At 38.8% G+C, this 20828-nt stretch overlaps 1 protein-coding gene across 1 annotated transcript in view; it reads right to left on the bottom strand.

Annotated features, from left to right (window-relative positions):
* The window catches only part of eogt (EGF domain-specific O-linked N-acetylglucosamine (GlcNAc) transferase), a 42306-nt gene that overhangs the window by 9019 nt on the left and 12459 nt on the right, over nucleotides 1-20828 (bottom strand). The window contains exons 7-15 of the mRNA XM_063067941.1: nucleotides 20508-20612; nucleotides 18696-18802; nucleotides 18471-18574; nucleotides 10267-10359; nucleotides 10096-10167; nucleotides 9272-9358; nucleotides 8295-8363; nucleotides 5589-5644; nucleotides 978-1097 (exon numbers count right to left, since the gene is read on the bottom strand). Of these exons, the coding sequence (XP_062924011.1) occupies nucleotides 978-1097; nucleotides 5589-5644; nucleotides 8295-8363; nucleotides 9272-9358; nucleotides 10096-10167; nucleotides 10267-10359; nucleotides 18471-18574; nucleotides 18696-18802; nucleotides 20508-20612 (813 nt within the window). The remainder of the gene's footprint in view (nucleotides 1-977; nucleotides 1098-5588; nucleotides 5645-8294; nucleotides 8364-9271; nucleotides 9359-10095; nucleotides 10168-10266; nucleotides 10360-18470; nucleotides 18575-18695; nucleotides 18803-20507; nucleotides 20613-20828) is intronic.

The raw sequence follows: 20828 nt of genomic DNA, 5'->3' as shown, positions 1-20828 counted from the left end.
ATTCGAGTACAGGAGCAGGGAGGTACTACTGCAGTTGTACAAGGCCTTGGTGAGACCACACCTGGAGTATTGTGTGCAGTTTTGGTCCCCTAATCTGAGGAAAGACATCTTTGCCATAGAGGGAGTACAAAGAAGGTTCACCAGATTGATTTCTGGGATGGCAGGTCTTTCATATGAAGAAAGACTGGATGAACTGGGCTTGTACTCATTGGAATTTAGAAGATTGAGGGGGGATCTGATTGAAACGTATAAGATCCTAAAAGGATTGGACAGGCTAGATGCGGGAAGATTGTTCCCGATGTTGGGGAGGTCCAGAACGAGGGGTCACAGTTTGAGGATAGAGGGGAAGCCTTTTAGGACTGAGATTAGGAAAAACTTCTTCACACAGAGAGTGGTGAATCTGTGGAATTCTCTGCCACAGCAAACTGTTGAGGCCAGTTCATTAGCTATGTTTAAAAGGAAGTTAGATATGGCCCTTGTGGCTACAGGGGTCAGGGGGTATGGAGGGAAGGCTGGGTTCTGAGTTGGATGATCAGCCATGATCATAATAAATGGCGGTGCAGGCTCGAAGGGCCGAATGGCCTACTCCTGCACCTATTTTCTATGTTTCTATGTTTCTATAATGCTTAGGCACCTCCAAGTCTTAGCACACATTTAAAGGTCCAGGTGGACTGCTGTCACTCTGAGCATGTGGTCAACTATTGAGTAAACTATCCAAGTAAAGGAGGGCAACAAATTTAATTAAATGAACTGCAACTGACCTGACAAGGATATCAAATTATTCAAACCTTATAATTTACCACTTGCCTCTATTTTTCCACAACACCATTCAATCGCAAGGTGCTTCTTAACAGTGACAGAATTTTGATATTTGCAGGTTAAATAGTACAGTTAAATTATGTAAAAAAGATATATGAGCATGTTGAAGTTCATCATCTGCAGAGTAGTTTCTGAGAGGGGAAAAACAAGTTACGTACAGTTCAAAAATGACAGCCCAGTCAGGTAGAAAAAGCAGGTGAGTCAGTCCAGCTCCATGTATAGAGATAAAAATATCCGAATTGTATGTTATTTTTAGCTGCTCTGAAAACCCAATGTCTCTAGAAGAATAAAAAGAAAGCAAATACTGTTAATTTAATTAATCACAGCCACACATAAGCAGTTTAAGGCAGATTAATCTTTCAAAACCCAATTATTTTTAAACTAATCTTTAAATGTACTAAGGCAATTGAAAACAAAAATAGATTTCAAAGCTGTAGTAACTCAAAGTAATAAACTATCTAATGCTAGTACTTAAACCATTAACTAACTGGTAATAGTTATTTGATGTCATCAAATATTCTCAGTTGCTAAGCACTGTAGAGAACTTTGCAGAGTTATTTTCAAACAAAATAAAGCAAGTTATGGATTTTATTCGCCATAGATTTCTCTATAACTGCATACTGTTCAGTATCAAAACAATTTACTGTTCTGATTTTCCTTCAGTGTGTGGGGTAAATAAGCAGTTAGTTCAGTATATGTCCGATAATTTCAATATATTTCCACGTAGTTCATGTTGATTGCTCATTGGGAAGATTAAAGTGAATGGAATAATAAACAAGATAAACAAATTTGCGTAAAATTGCACTTACAAAGTGAAGTTGGACTGAAGAAGATAATGAACCCTTATTTAAAAGATCTGTGTTGAAAAACTAATCATGATTCCTCTGTGAATAACATTGCAGGCCTTATTTTTGGAGAATGAAACTCATAAAGAACAATACAATGAAAGAAAACTCAATACAATTTGATGCCATAATCAGAACGTGCTGTATCACAGTTCACTCCAAACAATTTGCTACATAATCCATCAATTTCATGCTTCATTTTTTAATTGAATAAGTTGAATTCACAAAACAAGTGGAGTAACGAGTTTATTAAAAAAAACATGCAATTTCAAAACACTGGCTTCAAAATATGGTCTCTTCTTTATTATCCACCTATTTTAATTTTCTCAAATGACATGTGACCTTACATTGAAACTTAGTGTGTCATTACAGTGTGTGAACGCACACTGGATTACTTTATTTGGCCTACACAAAGATAAATGAAACTCAGCAAACTTTCTATTGAGAACTAACAGTCAAGGCAAAACACTCCTAGCTATTGAATATTTGTTTAAATCAAGTTCTAGTAGTTTTCCATGAAGATATTATAGCAGGAAAGTGCTATTATATTAGAAAACATGAAGTCTGATATTCAAGCAACACACATAAAAAATGCTGGTGAATGCAGACTGGTAGATAACTACATAATGAAGTTGGCTACATTATTGCCTTGACCAATACTTGCCCGTTAAGATCCCCTTATGTTTGCTTATCATCTGAGTGCACAGCTATACCATCTTTGGCAAATAAAGAAATAAATAGCTCATGAGCCATATTTGGGAAGACACATCAACCATGACCTTCCGGCTTTCCAATTACACACAGTAATAAACTGTAGATGGTCAAAGGAGGGAAGGGCCAGCTAAAGAAATGAAATTACACTGTGTGAGCTAAAGTACACTGTGCAACTTAGTGTGGCAAGTTTTTATAGTTACTTATAAAACATGTCATAAAAGATCTCAACTAAGATTCCTGAGAAAGAAAGTTTTAATCCATAGGCGTCCTGCACAGGTATTTAGATTCAAAACAATTATTGAACCGCAAATGGAATAGAAAGATGTACTCTCTTTCTGCAAAATGCAAGATATGTAGGGGTTGGGGTATTGCGGACATCTTAAAGCACAAAATTGGTCTTGCTGGGGAAAGCCATGCTTCAGTGCCTTGTGTACAGCTACGCTATTATTAGTTGATTCACTAAAAGTATTGGGAACTTCCAGATACTTATGTATCCTGTAAAGTTACATAATGTTGGGCCACCTTCCGCTATATGAAGGTTTAAAATTAAAGGTTTCGGCAGTCAATGGCAGTTAAGAGTAATTTTCCCCTTTACAGATAATGTATTAAGATAAAGAGCAAAACAATGTTAGCTTTTAGGCTGTACAATAAGAGAATAAGGTCAGTGAAATTTGACAGTATGACCAGCACAGATGACATAACTTATAGGTAAGCTAGAATCAGCTGGAACTGAAGACTCAAGTGAAACAAATAACTCTGCTACAAAGATGATGATGAGTTCAGAGAAAGACTCAATGACATCGCTTGAGAGAATTCTCAAAGAGAAATGACAGAATTGTTGGTCAAACATAATCTTCAGCAGATGCAAATCATATGTTGTTTGCTCCTGAACTTACATTGGTGGATGAAACTTTTTTAATGAGGGACAGATTTTCAAAGCTTAGGACCCAGGCAGCTGAAGGCATGGCCCTAATTAAATGCAGAATACAAAAAGAGGCCAAGAGCGCAGTGATTGCGGAAAGTTATAGGGCTGGAAGGGATTGCAGGCAATAAAGCACGGCATTATTATGTCACGAATTTGTTGCCAACTGTAATGACACACTAAATTTTGGCTTCATTGCACAACAGTGATGTGTGGGTGTAATATTTAAACTTTGCTTTCTACTTTTTTTAAAAAAGGTGTACCAGTAAGACTACTTACACAAAGGCATGGTTTGTGTGATTGTAATCTTTCTTAAAACAGGAGAGCAGCATTTTCAAACAAGGCATAGGAGCAGATGGTATGGAAAATTATTTAATCAGGGGGAAGAATTAATAATGATGATATTGTAAAAAACACTTCACAGTATCACAATTTGTCAACTCCATAAATTGTGCTCCACAAGAGTTCGAGTGGTTTGTATACCTAATTACGTTTTTTTAAGTTGAAACACAGTGAAAGAACTTGTGGAAATGACTTCAAAGCACTCCCCCTCCAGTCACCAACTCTGCAGCATCTAACTTTTCTTTCATATCACGAATGTCCTTTGAGTTTACATTTCTCAGCCAGTGTGCACCAGCAGTTGTAATCACAATGAATACTAGAATTACAGCCAGTATAATGCTGTCTGAAATATAGAAAATTTACAAAATAGATAACTTGGTTTTTATCATCAGGAATCTTTTTACCTGTGTAAACCTAAGCATCATGTTTTACAGCACAAGTACGCTTTGCTGACAAAAGCTGGCGTATTCTTCACCAACATCACAAGTGGAAGGCATTTCATTGGCAGTTAAAAGTAGCAGTATGCCCCTTTACCGATAATGATTTAAGATATTTTTTTAAAAATCTCTCCCCTTATCTTCTCTTCTCCACTCTGGCCTCTTACCTCTTCTCACCTGCCTATCACCTCTCCCTGGATCCCCTCCTCCTTCACTTTCTCTTATGGTCCACTCTCCTCTCCTATCAGATTCCTTTCTCTGCAGCCCTTTACTTTTCCTACCTACCTGGCTTCACCTATCACCTCCTAGCTATCCTTCCTCCCACCTTTATATTCTGGTGCCATCCCCCCCCCCCCCCGCCTTCCAGTCCTGAAGAAGGGTCTTGGACTCTATTCATTTCCATTGTTGCTGTCTGATCTGCTGAGTTCCTTCAGCATTTTGTGTGTGAGGCACTGTAGATGATGGGAGAGAGTTAGGTGTGCCAAATGCCTTCATCAACTCACAATTTTCCCTTCCATTTGAAGGTGGCATTTCCCCAAAGTGAAGCTAAATTTGCATCAACATGGGAGGGGAGGGAACGTCGACTCACACCATGCTCAGAGGCCTGCGTCGGGCATTTTCATGCCTTACAAGGCGCAGATTGGAAGTCTGTGTGGGGCGCCACTCCTCGCACAGACTAGAGCAATGTGTGATTAAGTGCCTTGCTCAAGGACACAAACACGCTGCCACAGCTGAGGCTCGAACTAGCGACCTTCAGATCACTAGACGAACGCCTTAACCACTTGGCCTCGTGCATCAACATAGTAAATACTTTTTTCTGAGCTTCCAATTCTAGAACACCAAAATTCATTCATTCATTTGTATTTGCAGTCTGAGGTAATTAAGTCACCCAATCATAGTAACTTATTTTCATTGGCAGCAGTAACTACTCACATAAACTTCAGCTTACATATACAGGATGCTACATGATTCACTCCCTCTTCATTTTCCCCACTGTGGATCCCTACGTGACTTTTTGAGTATAGTGTCCTAGAGAAGCTTCAGCTACTAAAGAACATTTTTCCTGTACCTTCCCAACTAATCTTGGTCCACTCTATAAATTAGTCATCAGCGCTCTAATTATACAGGATTCACGGTGGCACAAGTAATAAAACAGAATTGATTAACCACTTAGTTTTTTTCTAATTCAGCAAATACTCTAGAAAGCCCAGTCAATAACTTTGTTAAGCAAGAAATTAAACCCTGAGCACATGGTAATTAAATGTTTAAATGTGCATTAAAGACATGAATTAAAGACTGAAACCCCATTTTTAACATGGAATTACCCTGCATATCAGAATACAATCTTAAAATCTTAACAGTATAATAGGCAGTATAGTATGGCTTTGAAAAGACCAAATTCTGAGAACATAATTTCATTGCATATCAGTTACAGAGAAAAACAAGCATTTCCTCTTTACATTGAGAAATTTAAAAATCACAACCCTATTGTATGATTTAAGTACCTACTTGTAATCCACCACTCTGACATCAAACACCGACACTGTCTTCAAAGCTTTCACCAGCTGAGAACAAAATTAAAATATTTGCCAGGCATTAAATTATTTAATTTTAATGAGTACTTCATACAATTCAAAAATATTTAACGAAAAACTTCTATAATTAAATTAAATAGTTGTTACGACTCTCAAAAGTTAAACAAAGCTATCATTTAATCTCCAACGATATTTCCTGCAAAGCAAAGGATACAGTATGTCACAACAATGCAAACGTTATCAACAAAATATTGTAGAAATTATACAGGAGTGGGTCATATTCTATTTTTACACGAGATTTTAAATGTATCTCTCAATTTGCTCAGTTGCTATGTTCTGGGAATATGTGGTGTCATGAGAGAATTCGGAAATGCAGTAACCCAGTAACTCTGCATTAATTCCAGAATTTAAGCAATATGACTATCTGAAATGATAAGCTATAACTTTACTAACAAATGAAACAAAGCAACAAAATACATCGATAATATACAGAATTCACACTTTCAGGGTACTGACTGTGAAATGTACAAGTTGCAGACACAAGTAGACAGAAAAGATTGCAGATGCTGGAGGAACTCAGCAGGTTCAGAAGCATCCAGGGGTCTGGGGGGGGAATTGTTGATGTTTTGTGTCGAGACCCTGTATCAAGATATATATTGACATATACACGTAATCTCTCTCTCCCTCTTTCTGACCATTCCCTGCTCACAAGCCTGACACACACTTGCCGTCTTTCTCCTCCAGTTTTTATTGTGTCTCTCTCCTGCCAAACCTGCATGATCCTTAGAGCTCTACTCACTCTCCTTCCCCACCCCTTATCACCCTTTATCCTGTCACCACTCTTTCCCATCTCCCCACACGATGGTAAGGCAGGTATGGACTGATTGTAATCTTTCTTAAAACAGAAGAGCAGCATTTTCAAACAAGGGATAGGAGCAGACAGTATGGAAAATTATTTACTTGGGGTAGGATGACTAATGATACTCTTAGGCAGGAACTGGGGATGTAGAGTGGAACAGATGTACTCAGGGAAATGCACAATAGAAATATGGAGGTTGTTTCGGGAAGACTTTCACAGGGCTCTGGATAGGTTTGTCCCATCGAGGCAGGGAAAGGATGGTAGGGTGACCATGTTTTGACAAGAAATTTGGAACATCTAGTCATAAGGAAGATGGAAGTATACTTTAGGTTTAAGAAGCAAGGATCAGACTGTGTTCTTAAGAGTTATAACACAGCCATAAGGGACATAGGAGAGCTAGAAGGGTTCATGCTAAGGCCTTGCCAAGTAGAATTAAGGAAAATCCCAATGGCATTCTACACATACGTGAGGAACAGGGGGATGGCTAGAGTAAGCACCAATCCAGGATAAAGGAGGAACTGTGCCTGGAGTCGAAGGAGGTGCTTAATGAATACTTTGCTTCAGTATTCAACAGTATGAGGGACCTTGACAAATGTGAGGACAGTGTAGCAGAGCCTAATATGCTGGAACATGTCAAGAAAAAGAAAGAGGATGTGCTGGAACTCTGAGAAACACTAGAATAGATAAATTCCCAGGACCAAACCAGATATATTCCAGGTTACTATGGGAAGCGAGGAAAGGGGCTGCTGCACTGTTGGCGATGATCCCACCGGCCACAGGAGCCGTACCAGAAGATTGGAGGGTGGCAACTGTTATTCCCTTCTTCAAGAAAAGTATTAGGGATTATCCTGGGAATCATAAACCAGTCAGTCTTATATTAGTGGTGGGCAAACTACTGGAGAGGAGTCTTAGAGACAGGATTCATGAGCATTTACTGAAGCATTTTCAGAAGAGGGATAGTCAGAAATGCTTTGTGAGGAGCAGTTCACATCTCTGAGCCTGACTGAATTCTTTGAGCAAGTGACAAAGCAAACTGATGAAAGTAGAGCCACGGATGTGGTATATATGGATTTTAGTAAGGTGTTTGACAATGCTCCCCATGGCAGGCTCATTCAGAAAGTCAGGAAGAATGGAATCCAGGGATTCAGAATTGGCTTACCACAGAAGGCAGAAGGTGATAACAGATGGAACATATCCTGGATGGGGAACCGTGACCAGTGGTGTTTCCCAGGGATCTGACCTGGGACCTCTGCTCTTTGTGATTTTTATAAATGACTTGGATGAGGAAGTGGAAGTGATCTACCAGATCTAGTGAGTTAGAGAGGGTGCAGCGTTTTACCAGCTTGCTGCCTGGATAAGAGAGCATGAGGAAAAGCTGAGTGGATGGTGGTAGAGGCAAATACATTAAGCACATTCAAGACACTAGTAGAGAGGCACATAGAGGAAACAAAAATGGAAGGCTATGTGGAAGGGAAGGATTAGAATTGACCTTGGAATAGATTAAAAGTTCAACACAACACCTTGGGCTGAAGAGCTTGTACAATGCTGTACCGTTCTATGTTCTCTCTCCAACCAACCTGGGATTTCAATTGTCATTTATTTAAAATCTGCAGATTCTGCAGTTTTTTCCCCAGAACCAAATACAAGAAAAATACACCAGGCCATATCTGGCAGCTGTAAAAAAACATTAAGATACATTTTTTAAATGGTAGCTTACTGAAATAAATAAATTGGTAGCCAATTTTCATTAAACTCATCGAAATTTTCTAGTCACTGGCCAAGCACCTGGGGCAACAATATGAACTTCCTTTAATTACTCACCTCATCCTGATTTAAAATTCTGCGGTACTGAGTGCTGCGAACCAGGAATGTAATACGAATTTTTCCAATCTTGATAAAAGGGAGTTACATTAATTAAGACTTTAGCAAGATTTGTAAACATTAAAATTTTAAGAATATGTCAGGATTTCAAAATATGAAATAGACACTGTGATGTCATTTAGAACTTCAGAATCCAAATTATCCACAACCATTAAATATATTCAAATATTCCAAATGAGAAGTTTTTTCTTATCCATTCCAATTTTTGCATTTAACTCATCCATTCCCACAAAATTCCTACCCCAATTCTCCCACCATCTTCAAGTTAGTGAGCATACTTCAATAGAAAGATGTAAGCTTTAACTGTTACATTTTAATTCTCAGGATTTGACATTGATTTCAACCTTCCCTTTCCTACAATTCCTTAAGACATAGGCACAAACCTTCAAACTACTGTACCACTCTACAGACAATATAGCACCGGATACGTACATACAAGTGTAAAGAACAAATGTTGCAAGTATAGTCGCTTTACCAAAACTTAACCTAAATCTACCTGACAATAAATTCAATATCCCTATTCCATCAGCTATCTGCTCTCCTCTTGTTTCATTTTTATACTAGTTTGCTTAATATGCTTCATGTTTGGTTAAACAACTACTAAACCCTATTGAAAATTCACTATAAATTATTCTTCTAAAACCTGGAAATTTAATATCGTGCAACAAGATATTGCAAATACTTTGCAAATATTAATTTAACCAATTCCTCTCTTAAAACCAAGAGACCAGTACATTTTGGTCCAATTAAGCAACTGTTGTTTTTCCCACCTACGTAAGACCTGGTATGAACAATGAGAAGAGACAAAATTGCCTACACTTAGATATGTCATCCTAGGTAATTAACAGATCTCATTACTTGAATCATTAAATTTGAGCTTAATCCTTTGCTGCTTCACTTTTACATTTGACACTTACCACTGGAATATCTTGTGTAATATTTAATCTAAACAGAACATGCTGTGAAAATGCTCTAAACATTCCCATGCTGAGGCAATCAGGCACCTGTAAATTAAAAGTGTAAAATTGATGTTACATTTAACCAATCACGGAATTGACAAACATTTTACATGTTGCAGACATTTTATTATTTACTCATCAGGTTTCATGAACCTAGTGGTAAACAGACTGAACCTATTGAAGAACTCATGTGTTTGGTTTATGACGAAATTGCTGTACACTTAAAGCAACAAGAGTGGATGTTAAGCAACTCCATTAATTTTTGCTTATTTAAGTTGTCTTAATATGCTTCTTTATTTTATTTATTTTTACATATAATGAATAGCAAACTACCATAAAAATATAAACGTGAGAAATATTTTAGTTACTTGCTCATATTTGTCAGATACTATGTGGTATTTTAAAGTTTAGTTTATGAAAATTTAACAGCACAACAAACTTTCTAAATGCGGTAAATTCCTTAAATTCTGTCCAAAAGCAGCTTATTAATTCCAATTTTGCAAAAACAGCCTTAGGATTTTATTGGGTACGTTGTAAAATGCAAACCATGCACACAAGGATCTGTGCTTTTTCTATTATGAATCTGGTCATAGAGGAGTCGTGACCTCATTGAACTGACCTTATGTTCTTTCTCTGCAGAATTCATGCAAAGTATGACCATTTTCAAAGAAAAATTAAAAACTTACCATTGTGCATGTGCTTTATTCAGAATGAAATGTGTTAAATAAAGCGTGTTTTCACTGCAGAGGTAAATAGATTCCAGAAACATCAAACTCACTTACCAAAGGTGTGTTGTAAAATAATCCATAGCGCATCCGCGGGAGTAGTGAAAAGACTACCTCCTTGAAACATACCTAAATTGTCACATACAAAAGCACCAAAATGTTGGTGTGTACACAGATTACATTTAAAAATGTACAAAATATTCAGCAGAAATTAAATTAGTTTCATACCCGTTTTTGATCAAATGATTTTAAATGTATAATGCTGTAATCAGAAAATGCTTTCCAGGTATCACTAAATAAATCACCATAACCGTAGTAACTCTACAAAAGAGAGAACAGATGGATTAGCACTAATAAACACTCAACAGATAAAAATGAAAACAATTCACCTCCATACTTTGGAAATAAATATACACTGAAACCCTCAACTACCATTAAGATATTGTCTATACATTTTACAACATCTGCAATTATCTGTTTTACAAATTCTAAAGCAATTTTGATACATTTATTTGTAATTTTTTTATTTCAAAATCATAAACTATAGCTAACAAAACACAAAATAAAATATTCAAGAAAACCAATGACAAAACCAACAGAAAAAAATGCCTAAAAGTTAGCAAAACAAATCAAAGTGGAGAGGTTTCGAAATACATGGTTTTCCAAGACAATTTACATGAAGAACTGAGTTCTAACATATTTTTGTAATGTGATCAGGAGTATTATATGAAAGGAATGAAATTGCTGCTCAATTTATTTTCAAGTCTAGAATACAGATACAAATCTTCAAGGCGAAGATTAGAAATCTACTCTGAAGTAGCATTCAGTGAAGTTTTTACAAATTAAGAAATGATTCTGCACAATCTGTACAGGACAACAATGTTCACAGTTTCTGTAGCTAGTTACAACTAATACCTATATAAAAGCTCATCACTGTCTGGAGGGGAAAAGGAAACAGCTACAGTATTGTGTGTATACACACACTTATAATTCAGAACCAACAATCAATTTAGATGTGGCTCTGCCTCTTGCACGAAGAAATCGGACTGTAAATAACTGATTTTGAAATAATCTGAAATGCTGCTTTCAAAGAAAAAACTGAGTCTACAGAGGAATACAAGCAGGGTCAGTGGTAGCAGGCATAATAAAATTAACGGTAGTAAATGTGAAATAGGTTTTCAAACATATGGTTTTCCAAAACAATTTACCAAGAATATAGACTGAAGAATCAGACAAGCCTTCAAATTATCATTTTAATGAAACATTCAGGTTACTGATGACATGAAAGTAAAGCCACTGCTCAATTTATTCTGAAGTACTGCATTTACTGGGAACAGATATCAGAGACCAGATAAACATGGTATAACAGTAGAATCATGCATTGTATATTATACTGTACCAAGTACTGAAATGTTGTATGGAAGATTATGTTATGAATAATGGCCACCTTCCAGAACAGCAGGATTTTACTATATATTATCTGCACTTTATTTGAATTAGACATCCTTTAATGGAAAATGGAGTAAAGTCATCAATTTATGTTCTCAATGAATAAACAACAGTGATCTTGTCCGGTGTTCTGGTGTTACAGTGAAACAAATGAAGGGAGATCTTCCACAGGCCTGAGATTGCTGGCCACCTGCTTCTGGATCACACTGCTCCTTCCCAGGGAGCCCAGTATATAACTCATCCAGTGGGATCACTGCCCCAGCACGACAACAGGGCAGAGAGTCGAACCCAGCACAAGTGGCCAGCAGCACTGCTTTGACAGCTATCAAAGCCTCACACAAAGTCAAGGTTATCACTTATTAAATGAGCGTGGCCGTCATCGATGGATAGTCACATTCAAAATCACTTTAAACTTGTTAATAAAACAAAAATAATTAAGAAGAAAATTAAAATTAAATCTAACAAAATATAAAACTTAAAACAATTACTTAAATTTCTGCAAACACGAGGAATTCTGCAGATGCTGGAAATTCAAGCAACACACATCAAAGTTACTGGTCAACGCAGCAGGCCAGGCAGCATCTCTAGGAAGAGGTACAGTCGACGTTTCAGGCCGAAACCCTTGCTGCCTGGCCTGCTGTGTTCACCAGCAACTTTGATGTGTGTTAATTAAAATTCTGCATGCCCTTCTCCAGGCAGCAGGGACTGCAGCACAGAGAACATCTAATCTCATGCGAAGTTTAACCTGCTACACGTTCAGCAAGTGGATCTCCTGAAATGTGGGAATTCTTTGAAAAGTGTTAGTTGTCCATCCTTTTCCGACAATGACATAAACCTGTGCGGGAGGAGTTTTATTAGTGAAAAAGCCGCTGCACTGGGGCAGTTCCACTCTCTTGGCCTCAAAAACCTTGCTCCAATGGTACAAAAAGATCATCACAACTGGAGACTTCCTCGGCTGCAGTAGACAGCCATGCTGCCTCCTGGGCTTTGTTGTGCCCCTTGCTTTCCACAAAGTGTTGCGGTACCACCTTCTTGACCGTTGGATCTTGTAGTTGATCTCATCCCCCCCCCCCCCCGCCAGTCTGCCAGAACTGGCTTGGCATGCTGGGGTAGGCATACCCCTATCTCACCGGAGTTGAAGGCTCCTGACTACCCTCACCTGGTTCAGACCGCCCGTCACAGCGATGCACTGGTATGCGGCCACTGTCATGTGCAAGCTTCTTGAGAGTTGGGTGGCAGGTGGGGACCCCTAGGCAGAGCACGACAAGCCCGCCATCACCCCTCCCTGGACAACCCATACACCCTACTTTCTTTGGAAAGTAGTGCTGTACCAAACGGCTGCTGAGATTCCGAAGAGCCCAATTACAAGCCTCAGCAGTTGTCCGAGCTCACAGAAGATCTTCCCTATGGCATTCTCTGCTCGAAGTCCCAAAAGCTACTGTCATTTAACGAGATGTTTGACCAACCTCACCTGTACTGAATGTTCCACTGTTGTCTTCAATGTGTCGTTACACTGAAGTACACCTCATCTCTTAATCAACCAAAACATATTACTGTACTATTCCTAGAAAGGTATAGAACTCTTCCCTTGTGTCCTTGCCCATATTTATCTTGTAACTAGTATCACCTAAACATAGGTGACCTGCTCATCATTTGCAGGCCATCATTTCTCAATGTATATTCTTAACATTGAATTCTGATGCGTGATTAAACGTGGAAATGCAAAAGTAGCTCTCTACAAGGTGGTATTATGTGATTAACAATTATCAATATATTGATATTAAGGGGATTGTTAAAAACTAATTACTACTGTCATTTAAGGAACTATGGCTCTACATGGACACTTTTTTTTGTATTCATAGAGCGCAGAATTCCTAAGGTTCAGAAATCCAATGAGAAGGAAGAAAAATGAGCAGTTGCCCAAAATAAATAGCTTTATTTCACTGTTTAGAACAGAGGAAGCAGGGGGTATCCTCAGGGACAACTTCAGCTTCACAGTAATTCCACCACTAATCTTGCCTCCCTTTCAGGGTTTTCCAAGAAAACATTCTCTGTTTGTTGATGGGTGTTCTGTGTATTGTTATACTGGAACCACACACGGTTATAAACGCTTAAGATTACTGAGCGTGCTCAGTTTGTCATGTGATTCTGAATGTGCTTTTCACCTGCCAAAATGTCACTTCTGTTATTTACAAATCACAGACAAAGGTCAGCAAATAGTGCCAATGTAGCTGTACATTACAACCTGCCAATATTAACTCAGATTGCTTTAGTGTGAAAGTTACAGAGACAGCAAGTCCAAGGAGCACTGGATATTAAGGAATATCGGCATCTGAATAAAGTAAGTAACAGGAAGCAGATGGCATATATTGAGACCTGGAAACAGGAGAGGTCCTTCAAGAGTTTGGTAAGTGAACAGAGTATTCAAAAAAAATAGGAGGACAAAGAGGGGCTAAAAAATGTCCCTGATGTACAAGATCAGGAAAATCCTAAAGCATTTTATATTAAGAAGGATAATAAGGGAAAGAGTAGGCCAATCAAGGTCCAAAATGACAGCCTGTGCATGGAACCAGAGGGTGCAGGTGAGATTTGAAATGAACGCGTCTCTTCTGTCTTCACCAAGGCAAAGGACATGGGAGCTGGAAAATTCAGGGAGAGGGACAGTGAAATTTAAGATAATACATCATTAAAAAGATAACAGACACGTGACATTGCAAACTTAAGTCAAAAAGTAAAAGGAAGCATATGTAAGATTTAGAAAGCCGAAATTAGACAAGGCTTTTAGAGGAAGATGAAGGAAGTAGGACTGAACTTCAACAGGGAATCAGGAGAGAAAAAAAAGAGCCATGAACTGTCTCTGATGAGGATGAAAGAATATCCCAAGGCATTTTCTGCATTCATTAAAAATAAAAGGGAGAGGTGAAGGCCAAAGACTTGAGAGGGAATTTATGCCTGGAGCCAGAGGAAGTGGGTGAGGTACTGAATAAGTACTTTGCATTGGTATTCATAAATATTGTGCTGCAGCCATTCATGTAATGGAAATCCACCCTTATAGAATTCACAAATCATTACCCAAAATTCACTTTTACAGATTTTATGTGAAAAGTTAATAAACACAAGATTATTATTTTATCAGCCTGCATTTCCTAACACGAACAGATGCCAGTCCTTCACACATTTTAGAAAATCATGATATGTAACATATTCTAGGAATGCCATTCCCCCTATAACATGGGCTGCCTGTATATTATATTTAATCAATAGTGACCTTTGCTGCTTATTTATATTTCATAGTAGATTTTCACAATCAGCAACTGAATGAATATTAATGAAGCTAACAGATAACCCACTTTAGATCTTCATTAATACGTAATTTAGTGGAAACAGACATTGCAGCTTTGAACTACCTCGTGTTCAACTGTGATTCACCCACTGAAATAGCAAAGGGATTTGGAAACGATTAACAAATGGTAGAGCAAGAAGAGTGGAGAAGACACAAATTGTCACTGAAGTGAAGACAAAACAAGAGGTGAGCAAAGTCATGAAGAATGTGGAATAAAATGACAATGTTAAATTTGAGATTAAGGAGAACCACAGCTGGACAGTGTGAAGATGACAGATGAATATGATTTGACTTTGCAAAGATATGAGAAATTGTTTTGTACGAATTGAAGTGGAGGAATGAAGGCCAAGGCCAGTCAGGAAAGCACTGAAGATGGTCTTGTCTGAAATCGATAAAAGAATGTTAGCTACACTGTAAGTTGCCTGCAGAGCCAGTCTTGATGACAATATCACTTAAAACCGCATGAACTTATTTTTGGAACTTTGAACAGGTTGCAGTTGTGATGGCTGGAGGCAAATAATCTCAGCCGCAGGCCATTTCTGCTAGCGTCCAAGACAACAGAGAGTGCATGGAATGGGCTGCCGGCAGCAGTGGTGGAGGCAGAAACAATAGGGTCTTTTAAGAGACTCCTGGATGGGTACATGGAGCTTAGAAAAATAGAGGGCTATGGGTAAAGCCTAGGTCGTTCTAAGGTAGGGACATGTACGGCACAGCTTTGTGGGCCGAAGGGCCTGTATTGTGCTGTAGGTTTTCTATGTTTCTATGTTACAACCATCTTCAGCTGCTCCATAAACGACCTGCCTTCAATCATAAGTTCAGAAATAGGTATGTTCGCTGACGATCGTACAATGTTCAACACCATTCACAACTCCTCAGATGCTGAAGCAGCCCAGAGCCAAGTTCAGAAAAATCTGGACAATATCCAGGTCTGAGCTTATCAACGACAAATAATATTTGTGCCATAATAAAGACCAGGCAATGAGAATACAACAAGAGAAAATCCAGTTATCAAACCCTGACATTCAATAGCATTATCTCATTAAATTTCCTATTATCAATACGCTGGATGTTACCATTGATCAGAAACTGAATTGGCAAATACATAACATGGCTTACAAGAGCAGGCCAGAAGCAAGGAGTCCTGTGACGAGCAACTCACCTCCTAGATTTTCCAAAGGACATACAAGGTTCAAGTTAGGAACATTTTCCACTTGTAGCTTCAACAACAGTTAAGAGGCTTGACACCTTACAGGAGATAATCACAACCATGCTCTTACTCCATCACTGGCACAGTGAAACAGCAGTTTATGCTATAAACAGGACGCACTGCAGCAGCTCACCAAGACACCCGAGGCAGCACATTCCAAACACCCGACCTCTGCCACCTAAAAGGACAATGGTGGCAGAGGCATGGGAAGGCCGGAATCCATACACCATCCTGACCGCTGTTCCTCCACCTTTGCTGAGGCAAAATCCTAGCACCCTCTCTCTCTCTGATAGCATTGTCAGTATACCCACACTTCAAGAACTGCAGCAAAATCCTAGCACCCTCTCTGTCCCTGATAGCATTGTCAGTGTACCCACACCTCAAGAACTGCAGCGATCAAGAAGACAGCTCACTGCCACCTTCTGAAGGGAAATCAGGGGATGGACAATTCATTGCTGGCTCAGCCAGTGAAGGATTGATACTCAGAATAAAGATTTCAAAAAAAACAAATTTACCAAAACATCAAGTAGTTTCCATCAATAGTCAAAATAAGCTTCATAACAGTTGATAGATTGTGATGCCAAATTTCACAATAGTAACCATCTTTGGAGAGAATCAGAACCCACAGCTACAGTATCAACAGTAATATAGAAACATAGAAAACAGGTGCAGGAGTAGGCCATTCGGCCCTTTGAGCCTGCACTGCCATTCAGTATGGCTGATCATCCAACTCAGAACTCTGTACCAGCCTTCCCTCCATACCCCCTGATCCCTTTAGCCACAAGGGCCATATCTAACTCCCTCTTAAATATAGCCAATGAACTGGCCTCAACTGTTTCCTGTGGCAGAGAATTCCACAGATTCACCACTGTCTGTGTGAAAAAGTTTTTCCTAATCTCGGTCCTAAAAGGCTTCCCCTTTATCCTCAAACTGTGACCCCTCATTCTGGACTTCCCCAACATCGGGAACAATCTTCCTGCATCTAGCCTGTCCAATCCCTTTAGGATTTTATACGTTTCAATCAGATCCCCCCTCAATCTTCTAAATTCCAACGAGTATAAGCCTAGTTCATCCAGTCTTTCATCATATGAAAGTCCTGCCATCCCAGGAATCAATCTGGTGAACCTTCTTTGTACTCCCTCTACGGCAAGGATGTCTTTCCTCAGATTAGGGGACCAAAACTGCACACAATACTCCAGGTGTGGTCTCACCAAGGCCTTGTACAACTGCAGTAGTACCTCCCTGCTCCTGTACTCGAATCCTCTTGCTATAATTGCCAGCATACCATTCGCCTTTTTCACCGCCTGCTGTACCTGCATGCCCACTTTCAATGACTGGTGTATAATGACACACAGGTCTCGTTGCACCTCCCCTTTTCCTAATCGGCCACCATTCAGATAATAATCTGTTTTCCTGTTTTTGCCACCAAAGTGGATAACTTCACATTTATCCACATTAAATTGCATCTGCCATGAATTTGCCCACGCACCTAACCTATCCAAGTCACCCTGTATCCTCTTAGCATCCTCCTCACAGCTAACACTGCCGCCCAGCTTCGTGTCATCCGCAAACTTGGAGATGCTGCATTTAATTCCTTCACCCAAGTCATTAATATATATTGTAAACAACTGGGGTCCCAGCACTGAGCCTTGCAGTACCCCACTAGTCACTGCCTGCCATTCTGAAAAGGTCCCGTTTATTCCCACTCTTTGCTTCCTGTCTGCCAACCAACTCTCTATCCACATCAATACCTTATCCCCAATACCATGTGCTTTAAGTTTGCACACTAATCTCCTGTGTGGGACCTTGTCAAAAGCCTTTTGAAAATCCAAATATACCACATCCACTGGTTCTCCCCTATCCACTCTACTAGTTACATCCTCAAAAAATTCTATGAGATTCGTCAGACATGATTTTCCTTTCACAAATCCATGCTGACTTTGTCCGATGATTTTACCGCTTTCCAAATGTGCTGTTATCACATCTTTGATAACTGACTCTAGCAGTTTCCCCACCACTGATGTTAGGCTAACCAGTCTATAGTTCCCTGGTTTCTCTCTCCCTCCTTTTTTAAAAAGTGGGGTTACATTAGCCACCCTCCAATCCTCAGGAACTAGTCCAGAATCTAAAGAGTTTTGAAAAATTATCACTAATACATCCACTATTTCTTGGGCTACTTCCTTAATGCTTGATTTTGTAATGCAAACAGATGTGGTTCCACCTTAAACAATTGTGAGAACTGCAAAATATAGCAAGACCAGCAACTAGCACAAATAAACATGTTACTCAGGTTTTAACTTTCATTGACCTCTTAGAGAAGAGTCCTACTTGGTTTTCAACTTTATCTGATTTAATACGAAGAAAAGGGATGTTGACCAAATTTGTCATAATATTGGTGATCTATGACCAAAAGCAAAAAGATAAAATACTCACAGTATCCCACATCACGATATTCACATCGGTGTTAAAAGAATTATTGATGTGTTGGGAAATATAGAGATTAATAAAATCACAGAAATGATGATACATATTGACACCTGAAAGTAAAGAGGAAGTTTTCAAGTGCTGAATGAACCAATATTAATATATTTAATGCAACAGGTAATGATGGAACTAAATGCAAAGGCAAAACATTATGAACAGGAACTTATAACTTACCTGCATCTAACTTCATGAAGTAGGTTGGCTTTTCAATAATGAGGTCACAATTTCCATACTCCATCGGTTGAAAGTTCAGTTGAGAATATGTTTGTAATTCAGCAAACCTTTGCAGAAGAATTTACAATGCACAAAGAACATTACAAATATTAGGAACAGATCACTCAGCCCAGAGTATGTTCAAAAAGATCATGAATGACATGACTGTAACCTCGGCTCCACAGTCTCATCTACCCTTGCTCCCTTCACTCCCTTATTTATCAAGAATTTTATCTACCTCTACCTTAAAATACTTAAAAGGCTGTTGTGGGCATGAGGGAATGAGTTAGAGGGGAAAAAAAAAGAGAAAGCAAGAGAAAGGAAACAAAGACAAAATGAAGACAGAAAGAAAATAAAGAGAAAGAAAAAATAAGAGAGAGAGAGAAGTAGGGAAACTGCAGACCACCCTTGAATCATGTCACTGACTTCTCAGACCAGCATCCATAACTATCAGCTCCTGCTGGCTTCCCATCTTCCACCCTCCATAAACTTCAAAGTTCAAAGTAAATTTATTATCAAAGTACATACAGTATACGTCACCATATTTGAGATTCATTTTCTTGCGGACATTCACAGTAAATACAAGAAACACAATAGAATCAAATACAAAAATAAATAAATAAATAAACAATAAATATCGAGATTATGAGTTGAAGAGTCCTTGAAAGCGAGGCCATAGGTTGTGGGAACAGTTCAGTGATGGGGATGAATTAAGTTGAACAAGGTTTCCCCTCTGACCCTACAGCCTGATAGTTGAGGGGTCACAAATGTTCCTGACCTGGTGGTGTGGGTCTAAATATCTTAACCTGTTCCAGCATCACTCTGCCTCTACTGACTTGGATTAGTTGCCAGACCAGCAATACATCAATTTCAAAACCCTCAGCTGTTACCAAATGCCAACAAGGCCTCACCCCTTCCTTTCTCTGAAGCCTCCACGAGTGCTAGAGCCTTCTAAGATTCCTGCACTCTCTCGTCTTGCCTTTTCTATACCCAACAGCAGCCATTTGTTTCATCAGCTCAGATCTTAAATTCTGGAATTTCCAATATAAACCTTTCTTCCTCTCTCATCTCCTATAACATGCATACCCAAGACAAATCTGCCCTAACATTTCATAGAACATTGCATGTACTTTAATATCAATTTACGTTAGAAACTGGTGCTTTGAAGTGTCCTAAAGTGCTTAGCTCTGTCATTGTTATTACATAATCAGTTTTTGATACTGTGACTTTGAATTTTAAAACTTTTTTTTAACCCCACAAAATAAATTTTCTCCCCACCCTTTTCCCTTTTTCACATCTCCCCTCTGGAAAATTACAGTTCTTAATCTCTTGTGAAATCGTCTTCTGTGATGAGAATCACCATGGGAACCTGCACGTGGGGAATGCACTGAATTTTGAAGGGGCTGAGATACAGGTTTACTTTTCATGTAAACATAAGGGAGTCGGTAAAATTAGTAAATCCATTTACCACAATTTTAAAAGTATAAGTAAATTATCAAGGAAAATCACTAAAATGTGATTTACAATATTCTCTGGGCATCTCAGACTATCAATCCTATGAGCTCGTGTATTTGAAGACTAAGTTGAAAGGCTGAACTCATTTTTTTTTGACAAGCAGCCATGTGCAGATTACAGATGGGGATCACCTGGATTTAATCCACCTTGATAAAGGGACTAAAGTCACAAGCTGTAGCTTTTCCATAGTTTCTTGAAACAGGAATAATACTTCCTCTGTGATAAGTATTTTATGTAATCACAATACAAAGAACTTACCAGGACTGCAGAGGACTCTTATGCTCTCCTTCAGCCATCAACACCTCCTTGTTCAATTTACAATGGCCCCCAATTTCACCCTCTTGAAGAAAATCTTCCTTATATCTGTTGGGAGCATAAGGACAGGATTAGGATGCCTTCTCAAGTTTGTTCTGCTATCAGATAAACAAATAACATACTTAAATGAGACATTTGCAGTGCAATTTGGATTCGCTATAAGACCACAGTTAATTCCCATCCATCATCTTATGACTAGCTTGAAGAGTCACTGCTGAGTCATCATGTAGGAGCCAAGGCATGGAAGCCTTTTTGATTGGCATT

This window comes from Mobula hypostoma, chromosome 15 (assembly GCF_963921235.1).
Source record: "Mobula hypostoma chromosome 15, sMobHyp1.1, whole genome shotgun sequence".
NCBI classification, from domain to species: Eukaryota; Metazoa; Chordata; class Chondrichthyes; order Myliobatiformes; family Myliobatidae; genus Mobula; species Mobula hypostoma.
The sequence above is the reverse complement of the archived record's forward strand: the minus strand, read 5'-3'. Positions and strand labels throughout refer to the sequence as shown.